The following is a 24,963-nucleotide window of genomic DNA, read 5'->3' as shown; positions in this document are numbered from 1 at the left end:
TCATCAAGTTCTGTGATTGTATTTTAATTGGCTTGTGTTACATCAACTCATTGATATCTTGGTAGGTTGTGGGGGCTGTCTGTGACTTCAAAGTCAACCTGAAATCCAAATGAATCTTTAATACCTTGTTAGTTTAATGTCTTGTCCCAAATCATACTAAAGCCCCTGTTAACATGGTTTCAAACTGTTTTACTACTAAAGACATCACAGAATAAGTGTTTACCAATGTTACATTCAAAAATATGTTGCAAAGGGGAATGACAAAAACAGGCACACTCAGCAGACAGGGTCGGCGTGGTTCACCTGACTGATTTTGAAAAGCAGATTATTACATGTTTACTAGAACATTCTCACGCTGTTTTTACATCAGCAATGCACGACTGGCAAACCTTCCTCAAAGCAAGTGCAACTGCCACTCCCGCTGTGTGCTTCATGGACGAAATGGGAGGCAGTGCTTTGGAGGAAGTGAAACCTCAGTCCTCGTTTATTACCAAAAACTAATTTATTACCACAGGCTTACTCCTTGTCGAGGAGGACTGTGGAAATTTGTTTTTATTTTGCTGGAGTCCAGCCACACCCGTTGACTGATTTTACTTCACATTCCTTTCACAGTTTAGGTCAAGGTAGAATTATGAGCCATGCCCACACATAGTTCTGCACTAGCTATAAACAAAATCAGTTTAGCTATCACAGAGCATTATGAGATTTTTTTCATATTTCAATAAATGATAAATAAACTAAATGATAAATTCACTAACAAAAAGTGTTTGCAGTAACAGTAGAGGCTGAGGTAAACACAACTGTTACAGTGGCAGATCTGATGTCATCTAATTTAGTCCCACCCAGTGCAGGTACAGGACAGAAGGAAATTCAGTCAATCTTTCAACATTTTTTTTCTCTGCCAGTTTATAATAATTTCATGACAAAAAACTGTAGATAATAGTTACTCATAAATCAGTAACCAATGCATGAGCACATTCATTCATCACATAATTTAAATGACAAAATTCTTATTTCCTGTAATCTTCTATCAAAATGTACAGTGTATCTTGACTGCCACTAAGACGACATCTCATTTTTGATTATGTCACTATCAAATATCAAGTTTCACCTTTCCCTCCCACCAGCCCCACCTATCATTAAAAGAAAATGCTTAGCTAACTCAGAGACCCTTCCAAATACTGTATTTCCTTCCATACCAACGTACAGGAAATATGGTATGGAAGGATACCTATATAAACCCACACTCCTGAGAGCCCACTCACGGTCACAGCCAGTGGGTACATGCCCAGCAGGTCAACTTGATATTCCATCTCTATTCCTGAGCTGGTTGTGTCAGAGCATGAAAACACTGAAATGTGCAGAACGGGGTACTCAGGACCAGGGTTGGCAATCACTGCTATAGTGGAAAGGTGGGTGAGCATGACTGATAGCAGTGGCGTCTCATTTATGTTAAAGGACAAGAGTCCACAGCTACGTGATGAAATGTATCATGGCTCTATTAGAGTGTGTTGCTGAGTGTGTTTTTACCTCGAGTTCCCGGAGGATCCCCGACTGACCGCATGTCTCCAGATCCTCCAGTGCTTGTGACCAGAAGTTCTCCTCCTGGTCTGGCTCTGTCCCATCATGGCCCACAGTGAACCTGCCAATGACAAGCAAAGGAGAATCAAAGCTCTGGCTCATTCCTTTACCACAGGAGCCAATGAGCAGGCAGGCACCACAGTGATGAGCGCTGTAGACAATCAATGGGGGCTGTGCAGGCATTGGCAGTGAAGGCAGGGCTGGAGTTAAGAGACACACAAGAGACACAGTGTCTGGTGTGGTTGGACACACACAGATGGTGACGTTATGCCGGGCGGTAATGCCGGCGGAAAAGTGAAGGCATGGGGTGAGGGGCCATTTGGGAAGTGGTGCAGACATTGGGAGGTGCACATGGCACTGAGCCTCACCTGCTGTCTGAGATAAGGCCAGTGGGCAGCGTGGCGGCTCTGCAGGTAACGGAGAGGCAGCTTCAATCAACAGGGTCACGCAAACAAATTTACTTTGGAGCAGTGGTCACCAATCATTCTCTTAGAGAGCTACATTCCTGCAAAGCTGTGGTGCATTTGGAAGATCCAACTTTTTTTTAAATTGGATTTTGGAATTTTACCTAATGTATCACGTGATTCTACAAAGCTGGGAGGGACCAATGACACTGTACTGCAAAACAGTTAGTTATTGTTGCCTGCTTATTGATAGAACCTACCTATTATCTACAGGAAAGATTCATTTTATAACCCCATTTCCAAAAATGTTGGGATGCTGCGTGGAATGTAAATAAAAATAGGATACAATGATATGCATCATGTTTTTAAATGAAAATATTTTGAATTTGATGTCAACAACACGTTTAAAAAGTTGGGACAGAGGCATGTTTACCACTGTGTTTCATTGCCTCTTCTTGTAACAACACTCTGTAAGTGTTTGGGAACTGAGGAGGCCAGTTGCTGTAGTTTTGAAAGAGAAATGTTTTCTCATTTGTCTTCAGCTGCTCATCAGTTCAAGGGCTCATCTGTCATATTTTTCATTTCATAATACACCAAATGTTATCAGTGGGTGACATATCTGGGCTGCAGGGAGGCCAGTTTAGCACCCAGACTCTTTTATTATGGAGCAATGTTGTAATACATGCAGGATATGTTTTGACATTGTAGTGCTGAAATTAGCAAGACGTCATCTGGATGGCAGCATATGTTGCCACAACATGTATAGATCATTCAGCATTAATGGTGCCTTCACAGATGTGCAAGTCACCCATGCTATGTGCACTAATTCACCCCTATACCATCATGAAAATTGGCTTTTGAACTGTGCACTGATAACAAGCTGAGTGGTCCTTAGCCTGGAAGACACAATGTCCATGATTTCCAAAAAGTTCAAATGTTGATCAAAAATTCAAATGTTGATTCATCGGACCACAGAACACTTTTCTACTTCCCCTCTGTCCATTTTAAATGAGTTCGGACCCAGAGAAGCTGGCAGCATTTCTGGATCCTGTTTCTTCTTGGTTTCTTCTTTGTGTTTTTGAGTTTTAACTTGGGTTTAAATTTTTGGATGTCTGCATAATTGTGCAGTCTTGCACAGAATGGTGAACCCCTCCTCATCTTTACTTTTGAAAGACTCAGACTCTTTGGGATGCTCTTTTTTTTCATGTTACTGACCTGTTCCCAATCAACCACCAGGTTTCTATTAATTTGTTTTTAGCATTACACAAGTTTACCAGCCTTTTGTTGCCCCTGCCCCAACCTTTTTGAAACGTGTGTTGGTATCAAATTCAAAATGGTTTCCACATTTGATTTGTTGTCTTTGTAATAGCTTCAATTAAATAGAGGCTTTAAATGATTTTCACATCACTGCATTTAGTTTTTATGTATATTTTGCAAAGCATCCCAATTTTTTTTTTAGAAATGGGATTGTGCAATAATTCCTGTACATTATGGTACAGAAATTAATTTGGTGTCATGAAGTGTCATGACATATTTACCATTAACGTGGTAAGGCACACTGCTAGCATGTGCTACTGATTTATGTAGCATGCAGGAATGTTTATAGCAAATGTGATGCATCACAGTTTATGAACAAAGTGAAACTTGCATTTGTTAAACATGGAAATTAATGAGTTTATAAGGACCGTCCAAGCGGACCATACTATTCTGCCTAACAGTAATATACCTAATCCAGCCAATCAAGGTCATGTAAAACATTAAGTAGCTGAAATAAGTGTGGTAGGTTATGGTTGGAGATTGGACTCTACAAGAAGGTAGGTCTGTAGGACCAGGGTTGATGACCACTGCTTTAGCAACGTCAGACACAAACAGTAGCCATCTGCCCAGAGAAGCAGTCACCACAGTTAGGTGCTACATATCTGTTTTTAGTGCTTCATGTCTTGCCGCGAAGCCAAGCCATTAGTGTTGCTTTAAAATAAGCTGTAATGGCCTGGCCTTCATCTGTGATGTATTTTTTTAGCTGCAGGTTTCAGTGGGGTTTCTTACAGCAGGATTGTGTGCAGAAAAGGAAGTGGCTTTATACTGCAGTAAGTGGTTGCCTCTATGAAAACTGACCTAGTTTTGAGAGTTTCTGAACAGATTAAGCCTGTTACATGCATCAATGTCTCCATAAACTTTTTTTTTCTTCCATATTCAGGAGCTTTGATGCCAAGCATATGAAGTGAAATATCGTTAGATTGACTGTATTTAATCTGAGATTACCATTGTTCATTTTTATTATTGTCAGGATTTAGAGTAGCAGATGCTATTTTGTGCTAAACTTTACAAGTTTTTATCAATCTGACTCACTGTTTTTTCTAAACAACAGTTTTAAAAAAATCACTTTTCTGCAGCCTGGAACAGAACAATCTACGGCCATGCAAGGAGAAGCACAATTTACTGAATAAATCATCGGTCAAATTCCTACAGTGTTTCATAACACAGTGAATTACAAACTCATCAATGTTCCAATGATGCTGCCATTCATCTTTTGACCCAATTTCATTTCACTCTATTATAATTTATTTGAAAACTGTATTATATCACTGCTCTCATAGGGATGCATGAATAGTTATACATAAACCCAGACGCCAGAGCCATTTTTACACCTCGGATCATTTACTACAATGATGTTGATTTCAAGGGTGCTTTCTGAAAAACACTTTACAATTCTGCAAAGTGTAATCTTTAAACATTTTGAGCACTCACATTTTATCACAAAGAGCAATCAAGCCTCATTCACTACAGTTGATTATCTTCTCAGCTTCAAGTCTGTGATCAATGCACTTAGCAAAAATACAAACTATTCATCTATATAAATTAGCTTTGTGAAGAAATCTGTTCACATGGATATGTTAGCCCATTTTAATGCTTGGAAATAAAGGAAGATGAGGAAGGAATATGACTAATCCACATTTTGCTGGGAAAGGCTTTGCATGCCATGCTACATCAAAAAACTGACGATGTGCTTAAATTAGCAAAGCCTACTAGCTTTTATCCAAGCTCTCAGCTTGATGGCCAATACTGAATCTCATATATTAATATCACTGTCATTTCAAAACCTTGTAACTCAACTGACTGTTTGCAAAATGATGACTGATGCCTCTCAGCCAATTGCAAACGTTTTTAAAAGTCTCTGTCAGGCAAAGGAGGAACTCTGCACTGTATTGAAACCTGCACTGAAAATGGAGGTGGCAGTAAACTACTCAGAATTCTTAGACTGAGAAATGGTGGAAAACTATTGCTGAGGAACATATCATGGCACATGCTATCTGGATCATCTGGAGGGTGGTGCTGTTTTTGTTCCATTCCTAAACTGCTGAAACTGAGAAAGTTCTGGATTAATCTGTGGGGAAGACCATGCTCTCAGCTCACTATCAACATTCATATACTGGCTTTAAGGTTCTAAAATACGCAAAACTTTATCTGGATTAATCTATTTGCCATAAAACATTTTAATATGATATTATGATATACAATATCACAGAAAAAGGTTAAGGCCAGTTATCTAACTAGTTAGCTTTTCTTATTTTTCTGCTGACAGCTGATAAACTCATAAATAAAACAGATTAAACAGGACTGTACAGCACTCACATTTGTTAGTGAAAAAATTCTGTGTAAAGATCATTTAGTGATGTACCCCACTGTTTGTATTATTTCACTGAAGTTGAACAACTTCCCATAAAAATCTTCCTCAGCACCTTACATTACTCTGACTAGCTCTAGTGTTAGCTTTAACATTAGCTCATCTCATGTGGCAGCTTCTGTGGCTAAAACCTTTTCCTTATTACACATGACAACCTGCTGCTTTAACGTTGATATGAAACAAGCTTACATTTTTTTCGCTTATATTCATATTTTCTAAAACATGTATTTCTGTACTTTGTTAAATCTAGTTTCTTTTTGTTTGAAAAATGTTTAAATCTACTGTTTTTACAAGTATTATGGATGCTACCAGGTAGCCTGAGCTTTGAGGAATATAGAGGTAATAACGATGGGCGGCGTGAGTGAATTACAATTTCACAAATGGTCAGTTTCTTGAATCTGAAAATGATGTCCTTCACATTCTGTGAACACCTAAAGGCAAATGGATTGACACAGTCCAAAATGACTTCAAAAAATACTGTTACAGTAGTATTTTTCTTTTGCTTATGAAGTTACCATTTGGTGGGGGGGGGTTGTTACAACGTGACCTAAACAGTGCAAATTTGACATGAACTACCATTAAGTGTATATACTGGACATTAGCTTCATGTTTTGGAAGGTTCCTTTTGCTCTTTTAGAACTGTGTGTGCGCAGTTGTGCTGGTGGTATTTACCCGCTAGCAGCAGGTCTGTCCCACTCATCATCGCTGAGACCCAGGTCCTGCAGGATATTGTTTCTCTGACGGTTGCTGCTGACCGGAGAAAGACTGCCCCGGCTCACTTTGGCATTCCTCCACTCATGACTGTGGAAGCTGTAGCCTGAGGCCTGGAAGCCTGTAGGGGCTGGAGCACATATCCATGCACACAGAGAGAATAAGAAAACAATATTAATTTACAGTCTCATATCTACACTTTACCATCCCACACTTTTAAAAATGGTGGCAAAATAACAAGCAGAGTATGATGTTATTAGTTGTAACAATGCATAATAAAAACTATTGAGCATATATGATCATCTCACATTGTATCAATGCATGCTGTGTTGGTATAAAATTGGCAAAACTAGTCTAAACAAGCTAACGACACAATTATTACTAATTATTATTAGTTATATACTAATCAAGATCATAATAAATAAAGACTAATGCACAGTAAATAAATCTTTTAGAAGTGTTCTAATTTGTTAAGTTTACTGACCAAAGAACAACCCTTAACAAACCCCTATGTATTCCATAAACTAAAGTGATACCAGAGGCACTTTTGGTTCCTTAAAGAACCTTTAAATGGATGCTTTTATAAAGAACCACTTTTGTGAACAAGATGTACAAGTTTAAAGACCCATTTTTGAGTTTTATAGAAGCTTGGCATAATGTAAAGCCTGTGTCTTGATTAACATTTTTTCCCTAGAATCTTATGTTCAATCCTAGAACCGTTTATGAACCTCTTTAAGTATGCACCAGAGATACTTAGTGGACCACTAAGAAGGTAGCCCCAAGAAAATGCATCAGTATGCATAAATGTATCATCGAAAAAGAGTGTTTTTGGGATATTTAACCTGTTTCAAAAGCTATGAACTAAACTTAAATACGGGTAAGTGAAAGGTTTTAAGGTAAGCTTAAAGTGTTCTTTGAAGTGAGACCTACACTGAATGTAATGGGATATTCTGAATGTAATGGAAGATTACATCTAGGCATGAGAAAATTCCCAATCTCATTCAACTACCGAATGTGTCAATCACAGTAGCAGTAAAGCTAATTTAGAAACAGAACAGTCTTCACTGCCTGTACTGGGCACAGCGGCTAAAGGAAATGGACACTAGGAGACTAGATATTAAAATAGGACATGCAAGGGGAGGAGCAGAATACAGCCTACAGTGAAACATGACTTACACTGACACACTCATCCTGAAATTTCTGATAAGAGCTTTCCAACTATTCCTACACTGATATATTAGGAAAACAGTTTTACAGGAAATAAGCAACCCAAAATAGTATCTCACTGTTGTCCAGGGGACTCTCAGGCTTATTGTACACTAACACTTATAATTGAGTAACTACAGGGAAATGCAAATTGGTTGAGCTATTCTAAGCTTATAAAAGAGCTAATAAGGAGTCTTTCCTCACTTTGCTGCATTAACCAATAACTACGCTATATATCCAAATGTTGCAAGACACCTGTTCATCCAGTGTTCCTTCTGAAATCAGGGCTTTGAATAGAGAGTTTGTCCCCCTTTGCTGCAGTAACAGCCTCTGCTCTTCTGGAACGACTTTACAGTAGATATTTGAACACTGCTGTGAGGATCTGACTGTGCATTAGTCAGATCAGCTACTGATGTTGGATGATTAGCTCTAGATTACAAAGACCATTACAGTTCATCCTAAAGGCACTGTATAGAGCTCAATCACGCCAGAGAGTTCCACTGCTCCACAACACAATGCTGAGGGGCCTTTTGGATGAGCTGAAATGATCCAGAACTAATCAACCAACATCAGTACCTGACCTCACAAATGCTCAATCAAATCCTCACAGCAGTGTTTCAACATATAGTGTAAAGCTAATTCTACAAACAATGTAAATGTACAGCTGTGTGCATATAGCTCAACACCTGTGTCAGCAATGGGTGCACATTCACTCCACTAATTAAAATGGTTGAATGCGCTTGGGTCATTTGGGCCTCTCTATTTTTGGATCTTTACTTTCAGTTAAGAATTAAACTTCTACTGGCCTTCTCTGCTTGAGTCCTGTGAGAGCCTGCCTGTCCTGAACAGTGTCAAACTTGAACCAGTGCACTACATCCATTATTTAACAAGCAGATTGCCATTTCTTGTGCGTGTCTCGAATACCTGTGTAAACATCTATGATTCAGACTTCTATACAAAGCAGATAGAGCAAGAGTGCCTTGGGGGTGGGATGTGCTCCATATAAACCTATTAACATGAGGGGACTGTGTTTTTCTTATTTCTTTAGGGTGTAAAAGGGATGGAGAGAGAGAGAGAGAGAGAGGGAGGATGGCCTTGAGGAGGTATATGTCAGTGGTACAGGGTGAGATTTATCATCTCTCTAAGTGAGAATTGATTGAAGGCGACACGCGATCGTTAGGGGGGAAGGTTAAGGCCTCTGTGGGAGGTGGGCTGAGCAGGAAGATTGTCTTTGGCCTCAACGGCTCATGGATACCAATGAGAGTGGCTGTACTGCAGTAGTGCTTCTCAAACAGCAGCACTGTTGATATATGACCACATTCCATGACCGATCAGAGATTTGCCCGTTATTTGCCCTCTCAGTGTAGTTTAAAGGAACATTAACAATTCATTTTTATTCATCCATTTTCCAACTTCTCTTCCATGTCTTGGAAATAACCAGGATATTTTGACACTTTGACACTCTAAGACTGATGAACATAAATATGCTCTACTCTGATTGGCTGCCCTATATTTTGCCTCATTCAGAAAGCAGACCAAGCTTTCTGTATGGACTGTATGGACTGAGTGGTACATTTTAAAACTTTAAAAAAGTTTACATTATACTTCAAAATCATTTGAAAAAATGAGAAAACTTCAGTTTTCCATGATATGGGCCCTTTAAATACATCTTTACAAGACTTTTCAGAAGGCAGCTTGTGTATTTCAGATAGTTACAAATAGAGCAATTTCTCTAAGGACTATGCAGGTCTGCATCCAAAATGCTTTTTGTACACTTTGTGATCCTGTCAATGAATACAAGCTCACCACTGTAATAAAAACAGCCTCAGACTCTCATGTTTCCACCTCTGTGCTTTACAGAAGACATACTGACATTATATCCATCCTATGTTTGCTGTTGTGCTAAAAGTGCTTTTCTCTGAAATAAAAATCATATTTTTAAACATTTTATGATGCAACCTAAAGAACTTTGTTTCATCAATGCTTAACGTGTCTAAATACTTTTTGGCCCACAATAGGTTTGAAACAGCAAAAGCAAGTCTATCTGAGATGATTTAACAAATCAACACAATTTAAGTGTACATGTAAGTGTACAAGTGTGTACATGCAGTCTTCATTATTTATTAGCTAGATTTGCCACACAGCTGCAGTACAAAACTACAAGAACCAAACTTCTGACAATAAATATGTCTTTGCTAGATTTTTCACAGAATGGTCCCTTTAAAATAATACTTTTCACAAATAAAATGATAATGCAGCAAATTTCCCTTCTTTTCCTTACAAACATTATGTTTAGTTCACATGATGTTCAGTGATGAGCCTAGATATAAGCCTACATATAAAATGAGACTAATTAGTAACAAAGAGCTCTGGATGATCAAATCTTACAATTAATTGCAATCTTTCCCAGCCTTAAGATGTGTATTAGAGCATAGCACTGTCCCTTTGTGGGTATAATAATGCCAGCCATTATCAGTTAATAGAACATGAACATTTTCTCTATATATCTGCCTGCCTACCATTCTCTCTGAGGCACATGATTAGATTTGACCAAGAAGATTTTGCAGACTCAAAAGACTAATTTCAATTCACACACACATTACTGATATGAAATCTTTGAAAAGTTATGTGTATCCCTTTGCACATAAGCAATTACCACTTAGCAAAATAAAATGCTCACCCACACAGACAGAGGGCAGAAGAGACTAGTAAGGACAGCTTTTGTAATGGAGTTTATTTAATATAATTATCAGTATGAGGATATATTTGTTAGTATTGAAGGGTTAAAGGGCTCATTTCATGAACAAATTAATTTCCTTCACTTAATTGAAATAAAAGTGTTTGATGTAGTATATAAGCAATGGTAAAAGTTCTTATATACTTCTTAGTTTATTGAATCCAAGTAGAGAAAATAAGTTGCAAAAACAGCCCGTTTTGAACTGTTTCTGATGTCATGAAAAAACAACACATTTACATAGACAAGGTGTCGGCAACATACGGTTCTTCTTCTGCCCTGTTGCAGCTCCACAGCAGAATTAGGTAAAAATAAAGGAATCCTCCTTTGCAGTAAAATAAAGCTCTTGTGATCATTCTAACACAGTTTTAACAATAAGTGCTCTTAAACACTGGAGTTAATGTATAACTGCTAATTCACCCTTTAACCCTGAAGACTGATGTTATTACTGTTGGTCACATACCAGTCTCGCCTAGCTTGTAGCTAATGGAAAGGCAAGAAGAAAGAGTTACAATGAACATGGATAATTTCGAGACAAATGGATTTATTTGCATTTATAATCACTCCAGCTGGTTTCCTGATATGTTTAATCTGCAATGTAAAACTGACAAACACTAAAAATTCATGAAGTGGAAGTCAGCTTCTCATTGGAACGCAGGAAAAAAGGTAACCAAAACAAGGTGGCCCCCACTCCTTACTTTCCCGCAGCTCAAAATGTCACAATTTTAACAACAGCGGCAACACGAAGCAAACTGAAGAGAAGGCCAAGCTGGTCTGGACATGTTGTTCCAGGTCACATCAGAGGGGAGAGAGCCCCTGAATGTCATTGCTTGGCGACTCTTTGTATAGGAGAATTTGAACGAGAAGCTGAAGAATAAGAATTAATGATAATTTTCCTGTTCTGCCTTAAATGGTGCCTGCTGCACCATTTAGGGTGGAATGGGAAAATTTTAAAAAGAAGCTGGAGAATGAGAAGGTGACTCCAGACTGAAATGAAATAATAAACAAAATAGAAGCCAGTCAATGTACACCAGTCTTATAGGCACAATACCAAAGTCAGCCTGATAAATTCTAAAGGAAAAAGGTTGGAAAATAGTCATGTAAAAATATATTATATAAACATGAACAAATGTTATAAGTTCTCAGGAGAAAAAAATACAAGAAAATATGTATATAAGGATATGGGCTCTTTAAACCCCTTATCCATGGAGGAAATTATTTGGAAAACAAGCCTATTTTACAACTGTGTAGATTTCAGAAGAAATCTGACACTCTAATGTGACCAGATGGCTACAAATTTGAAGGCTAATTGTGAGTAATGACAATAAAGACAGCCATGGTGACTGTGAAGTCTTCTGACATGAGTTTTTATGAAAGGTCAGCTGCCAGAGATGGATTGGATGGTTAATGCTTTCTGTTATCTGGGGTGCTTCCCTTGAAGGCTTAACAATATGTTGCTTCATGACACCAACAGGGCCTTTGAATCACATGGTTCAATCTGACAAAAGAGTAGAGGCAAATGCTTTTCAACTTCCATCTAGCCGTTAAAGAGATCTGAGAGCAGCCTTAAAGGGAAAAAAGAAAATTATCTTTTTCAGATTTCTATTATCTAAAATGGTTAAATTCAGCCAGCAGTGATATGATATATATATGAACCATTTTAGCAAATTAGTTCAAACTGTAGCCACACAGTAAAAAATATTATAAACAACAAATAAATATTCAGACCACAGATACTTACAAGGTTTATGTTATTACCTATTTAAACTTAAGGCATGAATTGAAATAGTAATAAGCTAAATACACTATATTTCCAAAAGTATTCAGTCATCCATCCAAATCATTGAAGTCAATTGCTACAGACCTTCAAACTTCATGTGGTCTTCAGATTAGCTCAAGAACAGCATAGAGAGCTTCATGGAATGGGTTTCCACGGCTGAGCAGCTGCATCCAAGCCTTACATCACCAAGCATAATTCAAAGTGTAGAATGCATTGGTGTAAAGCGCCACCACTGGACTCTAGAGCAGTGGAGACATGTTCTCTAGAGTGACAAATCACGCTTCTCCATCTGGCAATCCGATGGATGAGTCTGGGTTTGGCGGTTGCCAGGAGAACGGTACTTGTCTGACTGCATTGTGTCAAGTGTAAAGTTTGGTGCAGGGGGGATTATGCTGTGGGGTTGTTTTTCAGGATTTGGGCTCGGCCCCTTAGTTCCAGTGAAAGGAACTCTTAATGTTTCAGCAGACCAAGAGATTTTGGACAACTTCATGCTCCCAACTTTGTGAGAACAGTTTGGGAATGGCCCATTCCTGTTCCAACATGACTGCACATCAGTGCTCAAAGCAAGGTCCATAACGAAATGGATGAGCAAGTTTGGTGTGGAAGACCTGACCTCAACAGATAGAACACCTTTGGGATGAATTAGAGTGGAGACTGTGAGCCAGGCCTTCTTGTCCAACATCACTGTCTAACCTTACAAACGTGCTTCTTGGAAGAATGGTCGAAAATTCCCATAAACACACACCTTAAACCTTGTGGAAAGCCTTCCCAGAAGAGTTGAAGCTGTTATAGCTGCAAAGGGTGGCCCAACATCATATTAAACTCTATGGATTAGGAATGGGATCTCACTCAATTTCATTTGCGTGTGAAGGCAGACAAGCAAATACTTTTGGCAATATAGAGTACATACAAAATCATTTATAAGGTACTTTGGGGTGTTTGTCCCAAACCCTAAAACTTTTAAAAATAATACTTAATACTTTAATATTTAATTTTTAAAAATCCATGTTTTTAAAATCAAATTTTGATTGATTGACTCTTGAACTGAACAATTTAGATTGAGGATGAGAAAAAAAAAAGCTGTCCCAAGTTTTAATGTCACTACCAAAACAGAGTTTTAGCCAGAGCCTAATTTTAGCCACAACTCTGCATTTTAGAGCAGGAAGTGAGACTGCATCCCTGTCCCTCATGACCACATGGTGAACAGTTAGATCTCTCTGTTTTAAAGAAAATGTGTCCAAAAGTTGGAAAATCAGTGAGTAGTGTTACAAACTATCACTACTGAAACACAGATTTTCAACAATTAAGTAAACATTTTTGTGCTTTCATGAAAATATAATTATTTTGTGTGTACATCTATTCAAAGCTGTGTTTGCTAGTCATGTACTTGCTAGTGTTTTTGAGTTCTGCTCAAAATGAGCTAAAATAAAAAAAAAAAAAAAGCAAACATTTGGTAAAGTTTTAGGTTCTGTAATGATGTATTAGAATGTTCAATAATTTTAATAAAATAAACATAATTAAGTTATAGGTTCACTCAAAGCAAAATGATTTTTGAGTTTTTCAGTTTTTGATATAATTTGAAAATCCCTGTCAGCTCTTCACATTGTGTATAAATTTCTTGACGAACGGACCAAAAGAAATGGCCTTGGAGAATGATGACTTGGAAAGTCTGGTTCCATTGACTTGCATTGCAAGTAACATATATTTTTTCCTTCTACAGTAAAGTTACCATTTTAGAGATACAAGGTTTTGTTCAAACAACAGTGATGTGTATTGCTGGTGCTAACATACTGAACTGTATTAATGAATCAATTCTAACACAAAAAGTTCATTAAAAGGTCTTGGACATTAAAACGTCCTGGACTTTCCATGGTGAAATGCTCTTCAAGTCTCATACATGGCAAAACAAAAAATAAAAAACTGAAAGTAGAGAAAATCATTCTTTTCTTCAGATTTTTATTATCTACAATTGTACTTGCATACTGGTCTAACACCAATGAATGAATTATAACAAGAAAACTAAATTAAATTGCCTAAACCGGGAGCGCTACACAAAAGATATTTGATGAGTCTTTATTAAAATGAATGAAGCTGGAAGCTTGCCCACAGTTATAAGGCCTACAGTTAACATTTCTATTTGCAGCTTACATAATTATGCGTAATAAATGCAGCAGTTTTCATAAAAATAATGAGTCATAAAAATAGACTAAATAATGAATGCAAGCGTGAATGTTTTCATACAAATTTGAAAATTATATTCTCTCGTGCATGTATGCTCACCCTGGGTGCTGAAGGTGGTGTCGATTGCAGAGCCATCCCAGGACTCTACAGCACTGTCCACGCTGGGGATGGTGGTGGAGTAAATGTCTGATAATTTGCCTGCTTTCTGACCACTTTGATTCTCATCTTCCACATCACTCAGTTCCCCCAGACGCCCAGACACAGACGGCTGCTTAGGACTCACCACTGCACACGCATACATGCACACAACCACACACAGAGTTCTGAGCCAAAGGGTACTGAGCCTAATTCATTATTTTAAACATCATATCATAAAAGGTTATATGTTTTTGTATCTTTGAGCTGCAAATCACTCTTAGTTTACTTTATCCAGTGACCTATGGAGACGTAAACACTTCAATCTGATTCAAAGATTTTGATACCAAAATCACTTCTATTTGGTTATGAGAGAGGTCTGTTTCATCATAGTTACACTTCAACTATGAGAGACAAAATGAGAAAAAAAATCCAGGAAATCACACTGTAGGATTTTTAATGAAATTATTTGTAAATTATGGTGGAAAATAATTATTTGGTCAATAACAAAAGTTCAACTCAATACTTTGTAACATAAACTTTGTTGGCAATGACAAGGTTAATTGAGGTCAAATGTTTCCTGTAAGTCTTATGATGAAAATTACAGACCTCTCTCATCTTTCTAAGTAGGAGAACTTGCACAATCAGTGGCTGACTAAATACTTTTTTGCCCCACTGTATAATACATTCTCAATACAAGTATGACAAGGTATAAACTCAGACTCTTACTGACAAGGTATAAACAATTGTGTTTGTGTGTGTGAGAGGGACACATAGACCTTTGCAAGTGTTGACTGTGTGAACGCTCTGGTACTCACGTTCTCCCTGCTTCTTGATCTTGAGTGTGACGGACTCTCCAGCCATCTGGAGCAGGTGGATGGCCTCGCTCAGGGGCTTGCCCTTCAGACTGTTATTGTTGATGGCCAGGATGCGGTCTCCAACATGGATCGCACCCGTCCTGTCCACAGCATACAGCCCCGTCAACATTCATACACTTCACACAGTGAAACCCTTCAGAGCACCAGTGCTAAGACATCACAATCCCTGCACAGCATGACCTCCTAAACATGGCAGCTGTCCAAGTATTATCTGAGACGCATAGCACCAGTCAAATGCTTAGACATCAAAATTATGAAACAGAAAGTGGGGAACCCTCAGGGCCTTCGGGGTCTTCAAAGAATGCCTAATGATATCTGGGAATTAAAAATAGATGTCTATAATGATGCATTGCTTGGTTGGAAATGAGGGTTAAGATCTTGAAACACCCACTGACAAAATGTCCAATCTGAATTTTTTTTTTTTCTCGTATCTAAGTAGATAAAGCTAAGCAAGCTCTCCCACTGGTGAGGACTTCAGGAGCTGAGCAGAAGGCCTTACATTTGAGATAATCAACATAATTAGGAATTGACAGTGGAATCAACCAATTCCTTTTTGATATAAAATGGGTGGGACCAATTGTGTGGGGGAAAAATAATACAGGAATTCTGGAAATCCAAGATATGTTACTGACTGTGAACATGAGCGACAGTCTAACCAGGTTTCAAAATGTCAGGGGTTTAAAATGGAAGCAGCTCTATGTCAAGTCTCTTTAATGAACAAGTCACTGTACAACTGCTACATTTAAGGTAAAATATATGCACTTATGTCTGTTACAAGCTTTACATAAAATACAAGGACTGAGTTTTGTCATTTATGGCCTGAACTGAAGGCCTAGCTCTAACAGTCATGGTTCACCAAAGAACACATAAGGAATTATGCAGTGACCAAAAACGTGTTAAATTATTTAGAACCGTCTTAAATTTTAGATTCTTCAAAGTAGACACTCTTTGCTTTGATGCAGCTTTACATACTTTTGATGATTCTCTCAAGCAGCTTCAGGAGGAGCCACCTGATATGCTTTTCCAACAGACTTGAAGTGCCACATATCCTGGGTGCTGGAAACTACTATTTGCAGGGGACCCATTGAAATGTTTTGAAAGCTTGTATAAATAGATTGATATCTCAAGCAACTACTCATGTTTGTATAAGCATAAGCATTTGAAATGATTAAAACATTCATTAATTTAGAATGTCCAAAGATTTGACTGGTACTGCATACATACTACATTTTACACACAAAACATTTTTTTCCAAATATTGAAATTAAAAACAGCTTTTATTGTCTATATTCCACTACTGTGAAAACAATTTATGTGAACTGAATCATAGTAAATATATTATGATGCATTGATCAGTTTCCTAAAGAACTGTAACTGAATCAAATCACTGTGAGATCAGACCCCTTCTGAAGATCACTGACGGTGATCAAAACGGTAAAATCTCTTGCCATCTGGGTTTGCATTTTGGGGGGCTAGGCAGCTGTACCTCTCGGCCAGGCCGCCCTTAGTGAGGCTGGAGATGATGATGGGGTCGAAGGGCTCCTCGGTGCCGGAGATGGTGATGCCCAGAGGGCCCCCGTAGCGCTTCAGCTCCACCGTGTAGATGATGGCCCCAGAGCTCTCCTGCTCGTCTGCAACACAGGCCAACAGCACACGGGCGTCCATATCAACACGGTCTGCACGCAGGACACCTCGCAGAGGGGCAGAGAGCAGAACGGAGACAGCCCTCACAACACCGGACAGAGAGAGAGCAAAGGGGGTACAGGGAGGAGGAGGAGGTTGGGGTTGATGGTAGGGATGCTCTAATAAGGCTTTTTAAATAAAATACCAGCTTTTTCTAAGCACATGAAAGTAGTCAACTTACAAGTCATAAATATTTTTAAAACACGAATAAGCAGTTATAACAGCGGTGACAAGTTATATCTGATGAATATGAACATCTGATGATGCTGGCAGGTATAACGCTGAGATGGCAATAAGTAATAAGTACAATTGTAATAAGGGTAACCAGTAAGATTTGAGGTTTAACAGTACAGATGAAAATGAGCTCACTATTTGGCAAGAAACAGGTCACTGTTGCCCTTTGTTTAAAGGGTTATAACCACTTATTAATGTTTTTTTAAAGTGTTAATGACCTAATTGCCACTGTCACCATTGGCTTTCTCATGGGGGCCTGGAACCAGATTGTTATGCAAAGCTGCTTTGTGACAACTCCTGTTGTAAAAAGCGCTATATAAGTAAACTTGACTTTGACTAATTAATAACTATCAAGCTAATTTTAACCATTCATATATCCTTAATAACGGTAGTCTTTTTGTAAAGTGGTACTGAATTTTCATACCATTTCTCTGTCCATATTCTTTTAGATACTGAGGTCTAATAATACATGTTGTGGTGTTACATGTTTTAGCTAAAGACCACAAGTGACTTCTCATATACTTTTATTACAAAATTACACACCTTGTTGTGGTAATATTGGCAATGACGTTAATGTGTTTTTTGACCTATGCTTTTTGCCTTGTGCAAAAATGGCATTTGAGAGGCTACAGATCAAATTATTAAATGTCCGATTTCAGAAAATCAGCAGCCGACTGGAGCATCCCTACTTGACGGTGAGGAAAAAGATGAAGGGGCAGGATTTAAAAAGTAATAAAGGTAAGAACAGAGCAAAAAAGGAAAATAAAGGGAAACAAAACTAAGAAAAAAATTAAAAGGAGAAAGGGTTTTAATTGAGGTCAAAAAACAGAAACTGAGAAGAAAATGAAAGGAAGGGATTAAGAATGAGAATCTGAGGGAAAAAATTAAAGTAACGGATTTGGAAAATATGACGGCGGGAGAGGGATGTTCAGGAAAAATCCTCATTGGAAAAATACAGAGCAAAAACACAAGCTTGCAGAAGGCACAGTTCCCAGTAGAAGTAGTGAGGAGGAATATAGCTTCAGTGCTCTATTACAAAGCATGCCTATCACTGGGTTCAAAAGAGCCGCAATGTGCCTAACACCACAGACCTGACAGAGAAGAGGGAAAAAAGCTGAGGGGATAAGGTGGAGCACAGTCGACTGGAGTTATAATTATGTATCCTGACAGAGAGCAGACACGGGGAAAAAGGAAATGCATGTACGGGCCAGCATGTTCAACTAAACACTCGTATGCAGACATGACAGCCACTTTCATGCAGACCCAGATACGTCAGCAGCAAGAGCAGTCATTTCTGCACAGTGAAACTCCGCGAGGTTCCGCATGACGAGCCAAATCAAAACCCATCAGTCAAGGGCTGGGCTGCATTTTTTTGGATCTACACTGTCAAAGGTTTGGGAATATCTAACTTATCGTTGTTAATACAAATCAACATATTGATATAAGATTTGTAACTATGCATTTGTGTCTACATTAGGAATGATGCTAAAGCCCACCCACTTAATCTCTTTGCTGTGATGTCACTACATCTTTAAGGTGTTTAATCTTGAGTGGTTTTATCTGATGAATAAGGACATCTAATTTCCTTTTAACAACATATAATGTAATTGCTAGCCCATAACTCTTAACAAAAGTATTTTTTCATACTTCTAAAAATAAAGGTGCCAAACGGGTTCTTTGGTGCAATGCCATATAAGAACCACTTTCAGTTCTTTAATGGACTAGGCGTCTTTCAACTGAACTGTTCTATGTGTGGCATGTGGAGACATACCATTAACAATAACATAGACAAATCACAGTTATAACAGAAGCCAATGGGGTCCTGAGAGCCACAACCATCTAAGCATTGGCTGCAATTTCAGGAAAATCGTGAGTCTTTTCCTGGCGATACCACAGCCATCCATGACCAAGAGTCCATGAGGGCATAGCTGGACTCTCTGGGTGAGTAGGATGTTCCTTCCTCTCATCACTGAGCATGATGCCTGCCAACACAGCCATCTGATATAAAAGAATTGACCTTTATAGTTCTCCTCCTAGCATGTTAAGCTGTCCAACTGCATTATCATCACTTTAAAAAAATGCGGTGGTGCTTCAGAGGAAGTGCATGCAAGTCTTCACCCCCCAAGCTTCCCAGCATCATGTAATAAGAGGAAACCTAGTCGGCGAGTGGGAACTGACCAATGTGACCAAAAAAAAAAAAAAGATACTGAAAAACCGAAGCATTCAGCATCATGCACTGAAAAGTTTAAAGTACCAAAAGTGTTTTTTCCTATAGCACAGCACCAAAGAACCCTTTTGGGGCATTTGTTTGAAAGAGTGTAATTGAAAAACGGCAGAGAAAATCAAACATTATTTAGAGGGCAATATGTCCCCAAATGTTTGATGGCTTGTGTCTGCACTTTCAAATACATTCAATATCACATGATATTTTAATTAGAAGTTATGCTAAAAATGTATTCTCCAAGGCAGCTGGCTAACAGTCAAGTCTATTTAGAACTATAAATAATAGTCCTCAGCTTTGGGTGAAAGTCAGAAACTCAAACTCGATACGAGCTGGGATTAGAAAGAAGAGCAGAGTTTCTCCACTGGAGCCCATAACCACACAAAACACACTCTGCCGACTGCAAAGGTCAATTGCCAACCTGTGAATTTTGTACTCATCTAGATAGAACAGGAAGGACAAGGGGAGAGAGAGAGAGACACAGAGAGAGAGAGATAGAGTGAGTGAGAGCAGGCTTGTAGATCCCCCCACGGGTCAGTCATCTCATCGTCCTGCATCCCACCCATACTAATGAGGCAGGGAAAGCTCACAGCACCTTCAGACTACAGCTCTGCTGCTCAGCTCAGAAAAACTGCAGCAGGCAAAGTGTGTTTTCAACCATTAATGATGAGAAGAACATAATCATTGACTGTGTTAGAAGAGTCTGGCTTGTCAGCAATATCATTCTGTGGAAGAGGAGGAAAAACCTACATTCTTAAAAATAAAGAGTGGAGCATGATTGTTTGGATTGAACCATTTTTGGAAATAAGGCTTACAAGTGTGAAGAACCTTTCTATTCTAATTCTAGGTTTATAAAGAACAGTACATCTAAGCCAAGACCCACTTAGTAATCACTTGCGCACTTTCTCTTATTTATTTTTGTCACTTATTCTAATCTTTGATAATTTTCCAAACTACAAGAAAATAAACAAAGGAACCTTCCAGTCAAACAAGGTCGTCTCTGAAGATGATCTATATAAGTATGGATTGATGCCGGATTTGACAGTACAGTGAAAACGCCCCACAGTGCCCTCATCCCATGCAGATCAAAACACATTCAGCGACTTCAGTGCATCACAGTACTGACATATTTTGGGAACGATACAAAACAGTAAAAGATTCAGATTATTAATTAATAAGTAGCTATTAATTTTGTTTCCTATATTATTCAAAAGAAATGACAAAATTACATATTTAATTATATAGTTAGTTGCACAATGAATTACATTTACATTCTGTTTCAACAGTTTTGAGTCTGCACCTTTTCCTGTTTTTGTTGTCATGAAGTGAAAAATTCATGGTAAAAAATTACTATACACAAATCAATAACGAAAAACATGTCTTTGCTTTGAGTTACAACAACTGTGGTATCTACTGAATTGAATCTATCCACACTTCTGAGAGAATTTCTCAGTTTGTTTAATTTCATTCACAGCTAAAAACCATAAATTTTAGTGCTGATATTACACCAGAAGTGATGCAGCCCACACAGTAAGCCCAAACTGCATCGTGACACAACACTACCTCACACAGACATACTGTACTGATGAAACGACACTTTTTTATGCTTGTATTTGTTTTGTTTTTATTTCCCAGTAATGGATAATAACACCTGCAAACATATTTTTTCTGTTTACAAATAAAATAAACTTTATGTAGACAGCATCTAGGAACAGCTATTAACTATTAGCTACAGTGAGGAAAATCAGTATTTGAACACCCTGCGACTTTGCAAGTTCTCCCACTTAGAAATCATGGAGGGGTCTGAAATTTTCATCTTTGAAATCACAATGTATGAGTTTTTAAATAATTTATTTGTGTGTTACTGCTGCAAATAAGTATTTGAACACCTGTCAATCAGCAAAAATTCTGGCCCTCAAAGACCTGTTAGTCCGCCTCTAAAAAGTCCACCTCCACTCCACTTATTATTCTAAATTAGAAGCACCTGTTTGAAGTCGTTAGCTGCATAAAGACACCTGTCCACCCCACACAATCAGTAAGACTCCAACTACTAACATGGCTAAGACCGAAGAGCTGTCCAAAGACACCAGAGACAAAATTGCAGACCTCCACAAGGCTGGAAAGGGCTACAGGGCAATTGCCAAGCAGCTTGGTGAAAAAAGATCAACTGTTGGAGCAATTATTAGAAAATGGAAGAAGCTAAACATGACTGTCAATCTCCCTCGGACTGGGGCTCCATGCAAGATCTTACCTCGTGGCGTATCAATGATCCTAAGAAAGGTGAGGAATCAGCGCAGAACTACACGAGAGGAGCTGGTCAATGACCTGAAGAGAGCTGGCACCACTGTTTCCAAGGTTACTGTGGGTAATACACTAAGACGTCATAGTTTAAAGTCATACATGGCACGGAAGGTTCCCCTGCTTAAATCAGCACATGTCCTGGCCCATCTTAAGTCTGCCCATGACCATTTGGATGATCCAGAGTAGTCATGGGAGAAAGTTCTGTGGTCAGATGAGTCCAAAATAGAACTTTTTGGTCTTAATTCCACTCGCCGTTTTGGAGGACGAAGAATGATGAGTAGCATTCCAAAAACACCATCCTTGCTGTGAAGCATGGGGGTGGAAGCATCATGCTTTGGGGGTGTTTTTCTGCACATGGGACAGGACGACTGCACTGTATTAAGGAGAGGATGACCGGGGCCATGTACTGCGAGATTTTGGGGACCAACCTCCTTCCCACAGTTAGAGCATTGAAGATGAGTCGTGGCTGGGTCTTCCAACATGACAATGACCCAAAGCACACAGCCAGGATAACCAAGAAGTGGCTCCATAAGAAGTATATCAAGGTTCTGGAGTGGCCTAGCCAGTCTAGACCTAAACCCTATAGAAAAGCTCAAACTCTGTGTTTCTCAGCGACAGCCCAGAAACCTGGCTGATCTGGAGAAGATCTGTGTGGAGGAATGGGCCAAAATCCCTGCTGCAGTGTGTGCAAACCTGGTGAAAAACTACAGCAAACGTTTGACCTCTGTAATTACAAACACAGGCTACTGTACCAAATATTAACATTGATTTTCACACGTGTTCAAATACTTGAGCAGCAGTAACACACAAATAAATTATTTTAAAAATCATACATTGTGATTTCCAGATTTTTTTTTTTAGATTATGTCTCTCACAGTGGACATGCACCTAAGATGAAAATTTCAGACCCCTCCATGATTTCTAAGTGGGAGAACTTAGAAACTCGCAGGGTGTTACTGATTTTCCTCACTGTACTAGAAAGGGGCTCTGATTGGCTGATCCTGTAGTTACACTAGAACTTTTTCTAAGTTTATACTTGTGTAATGCTGCTGCTACAACTTGAAATATTAATTTTTAATTATCATCACAATATTAATTTTTTGTTTTGGACAAAGATTTTTCCAATACAGCAAGAAGCAATGAATTGTGTACTGTTTCTGGACAGTAGCAATGCTCGTAAGCCTCAAAAAAAGAGACAAAATGTGTATTTTTGCACTTGAAGTATGCGAAACCTTCGTGTTAGAGTGAATAAACCACTGTACTGTGTGTACTGTTTGTAGTGCATCAAGCACATCTGGTGTAAAACGGGCTTAAGAGTTAACCAGCTCTCATTTTAACTAATACATGTCATTACCTTTCTTGAGCCAGGCTCATGCAATCTTACCCTTTATTAATAAGCTCTGACATCATCTGACTGATTATATGGCCTGTACGTAAACGGCAGGAACAGAGATAAGAACAGAACCCTACTGTGAACTGCGAGCTCATTGTACCTCCATTCCCAGCCAGAAAGAAAGCACTCGGGGGAGTTCTAATTGGCTAATTGAAGCAAGTGAGTGTTTAATTGGACTGATTAAACTCATTTTCCTGTGTGCACAATAGTAACAGTATTAGGGCTTAGGGAAGAAAGAAAGGAGGATTAGAACTTGCTGCACTGCAGCAGATACAGTGTGAGCAGGGGGCCAAGGCAAGGCCAAAAGCACTGCAAGAGCTCTGGAGGAATGGACAGTAGCTGGACCTGTAAACACCCACCACTGGGCGGCTGCATCAATGCATATATTTCCTGCAAGCTGGAAGAAACAGCTATCACAACAACACTTTCTGAAACTGCTGCTCTCCTTCAGGAAGTTTTTAATTCCATTTTCTTTTTGTTAATAGCAGTGTTGGTATTTTTCAAAGTCTAAAGTAGAAAATAATTTGTCCACCAGAACTGAAAAGAACCGCATAACATGGGAGCATTATGTTTATATAATATCACTATCATGATAAATTGTGCCACAATATGCTTTACTGAGTATATTGTCGTTACAGAACACTGACCAACTGTATGTATCATAAAAATACCAATTATAGAGAGTGTAAATACGTAAACACCTTATACCACCTTTATTATTAACCTTTTTTGACAACTGACATAAGACCATAGAGATGTTTATCATCTGTCGTGTACACCATATATCTGTTTTGTACACCAAAACAGACAAATGCATGCCTTTTAACAACTGACACTTGTGAGAATAAGCCTCTATAAATGTTTATATTGGTTTATTTCAGCTGTAATGAAGGGCTTATGTATGCATCATACGGCCTTACATTTGCTGCACTTCAGTAAAGTGTTACCCTTTCTTTTAGCTTATTATTTGATTATTTTCCTTTCTACTCCTTCTAAAAGAGTTATTTGGTAAACACAATTTCAAACGCATTATACTTATTTTTTCATATTGTAAATACAGCACTCCTAATTTTTCTGGTGTATTGTGTCTAATATAATCTCAGACTAAATGAGATATCATGTTATACAGTATTTCTGTTGCACATCCCACCCTTAAATCACACATCTTGTTTTCGTCTTTGCAAGCCTCGAGCTTTTTGAGGACAGGCTGTCACCCCTAACCCAAGAGGGCACTGTCTAGGGTGTGTTTGTGTGTTGAGAGACCCAGGGGTACCTGAGTTGTCTTCGTCCTTGCGGATCTTGAGCTTGACCAGTTCCTCACATTGTTGTAGGATCTGGACAGCATCCTCCATGGAGCAGTTGTCTAGGCGGATGTTATCGATGGCCAAGAGCTTATCCCCTAGCTCCAGTGTACCCGTCCTGGGCAAAACAACAAGTACCACACAGATAATGAGACACACAAAGACAATCTGTCCACATAGTTACACAGACAAAGTTTTTAAATTACAATTACAAACCCATATATGAAGCATCAAAGGACATAACTAGCAAGATACAGGCCATAACAAACGCTGTGCATATTATTTGTTTATTATTATTTAAGGTCAGCATTTGATTTAATTCAACTAGATCACGCTATAATAAGGCTCTTCAGTTAAATCCAAAGATCCTTGCCAGCTAGCTGGATACTTTGCATCATTTTGGCTTCTACAGTTTGCACATTCTGCAATTCACTCTTACTGGATAAGCGCAATGAATAAATACACAATACTGTGCGAAAGTCAGTCAGAAATTTCCAGTCAAAATAGCCGTTAAGTACAACTATTTTTCAGAAGA

At 38.6% G+C, this 24,963-nt stretch overlaps 1 protein-coding gene across 12 annotated transcripts in view; it reads right to left on the bottom strand.

The window, feature by feature from the left end:
* Positions 1-24,963, bottom strand: part of grip1 (glutamate receptor interacting protein 1) — a 391,803-nt gene that overhangs the window by 8,796 nt on the left and 358,044 nt on the right. For 5 of the 12 annotated variants that reach the window (XM_037542052.1, XM_037542023.1, XM_017695819.2 and 2 more), the window contains exons 16-22: positions 24,401-24,546; positions 16,782-16,986; positions 15,236-15,375; positions 14,382-14,567; positions 6,343-6,511; positions 1,950-1,988; positions 1,531-1,642 (exon numbers count right to left, since the gene is read on the bottom strand). In XM_037542052.1, coding sequence (XP_037397949.1) covers positions 1,531-1,642; positions 1,950-1,988; positions 6,343-6,511; positions 14,382-14,567; positions 15,236-15,375; positions 16,782-16,986; positions 24,401-24,546 — 997 coding nt within the window. The remainder of the gene's footprint in view (positions 1-1,530; positions 1,643-1,949; positions 1,989-6,342; positions 6,512-14,381; positions 14,568-15,235; positions 15,376-16,781; positions 16,987-24,400; positions 24,547-24,963) is intronic. The other 7 variants (XM_037542045.1, XM_017695822.2, XM_037542033.1 and 4 more) reach the window with 4 other exon arrangements.

Source organism: Pygocentrus nattereri, chromosome 1, assembly GCF_015220715.1.
Source record: "Pygocentrus nattereri isolate fPygNat1 chromosome 1, fPygNat1.pri, whole genome shotgun sequence".
NCBI classification, from domain to species: domain Eukaryota; kingdom Metazoa; phylum Chordata; class Actinopteri; order Characiformes; family Serrasalmidae; genus Pygocentrus; species Pygocentrus nattereri.
Note: the sequence above shows the minus strand (reverse complement) of the source record. Positions and strands in the feature narration are given on the sequence as shown.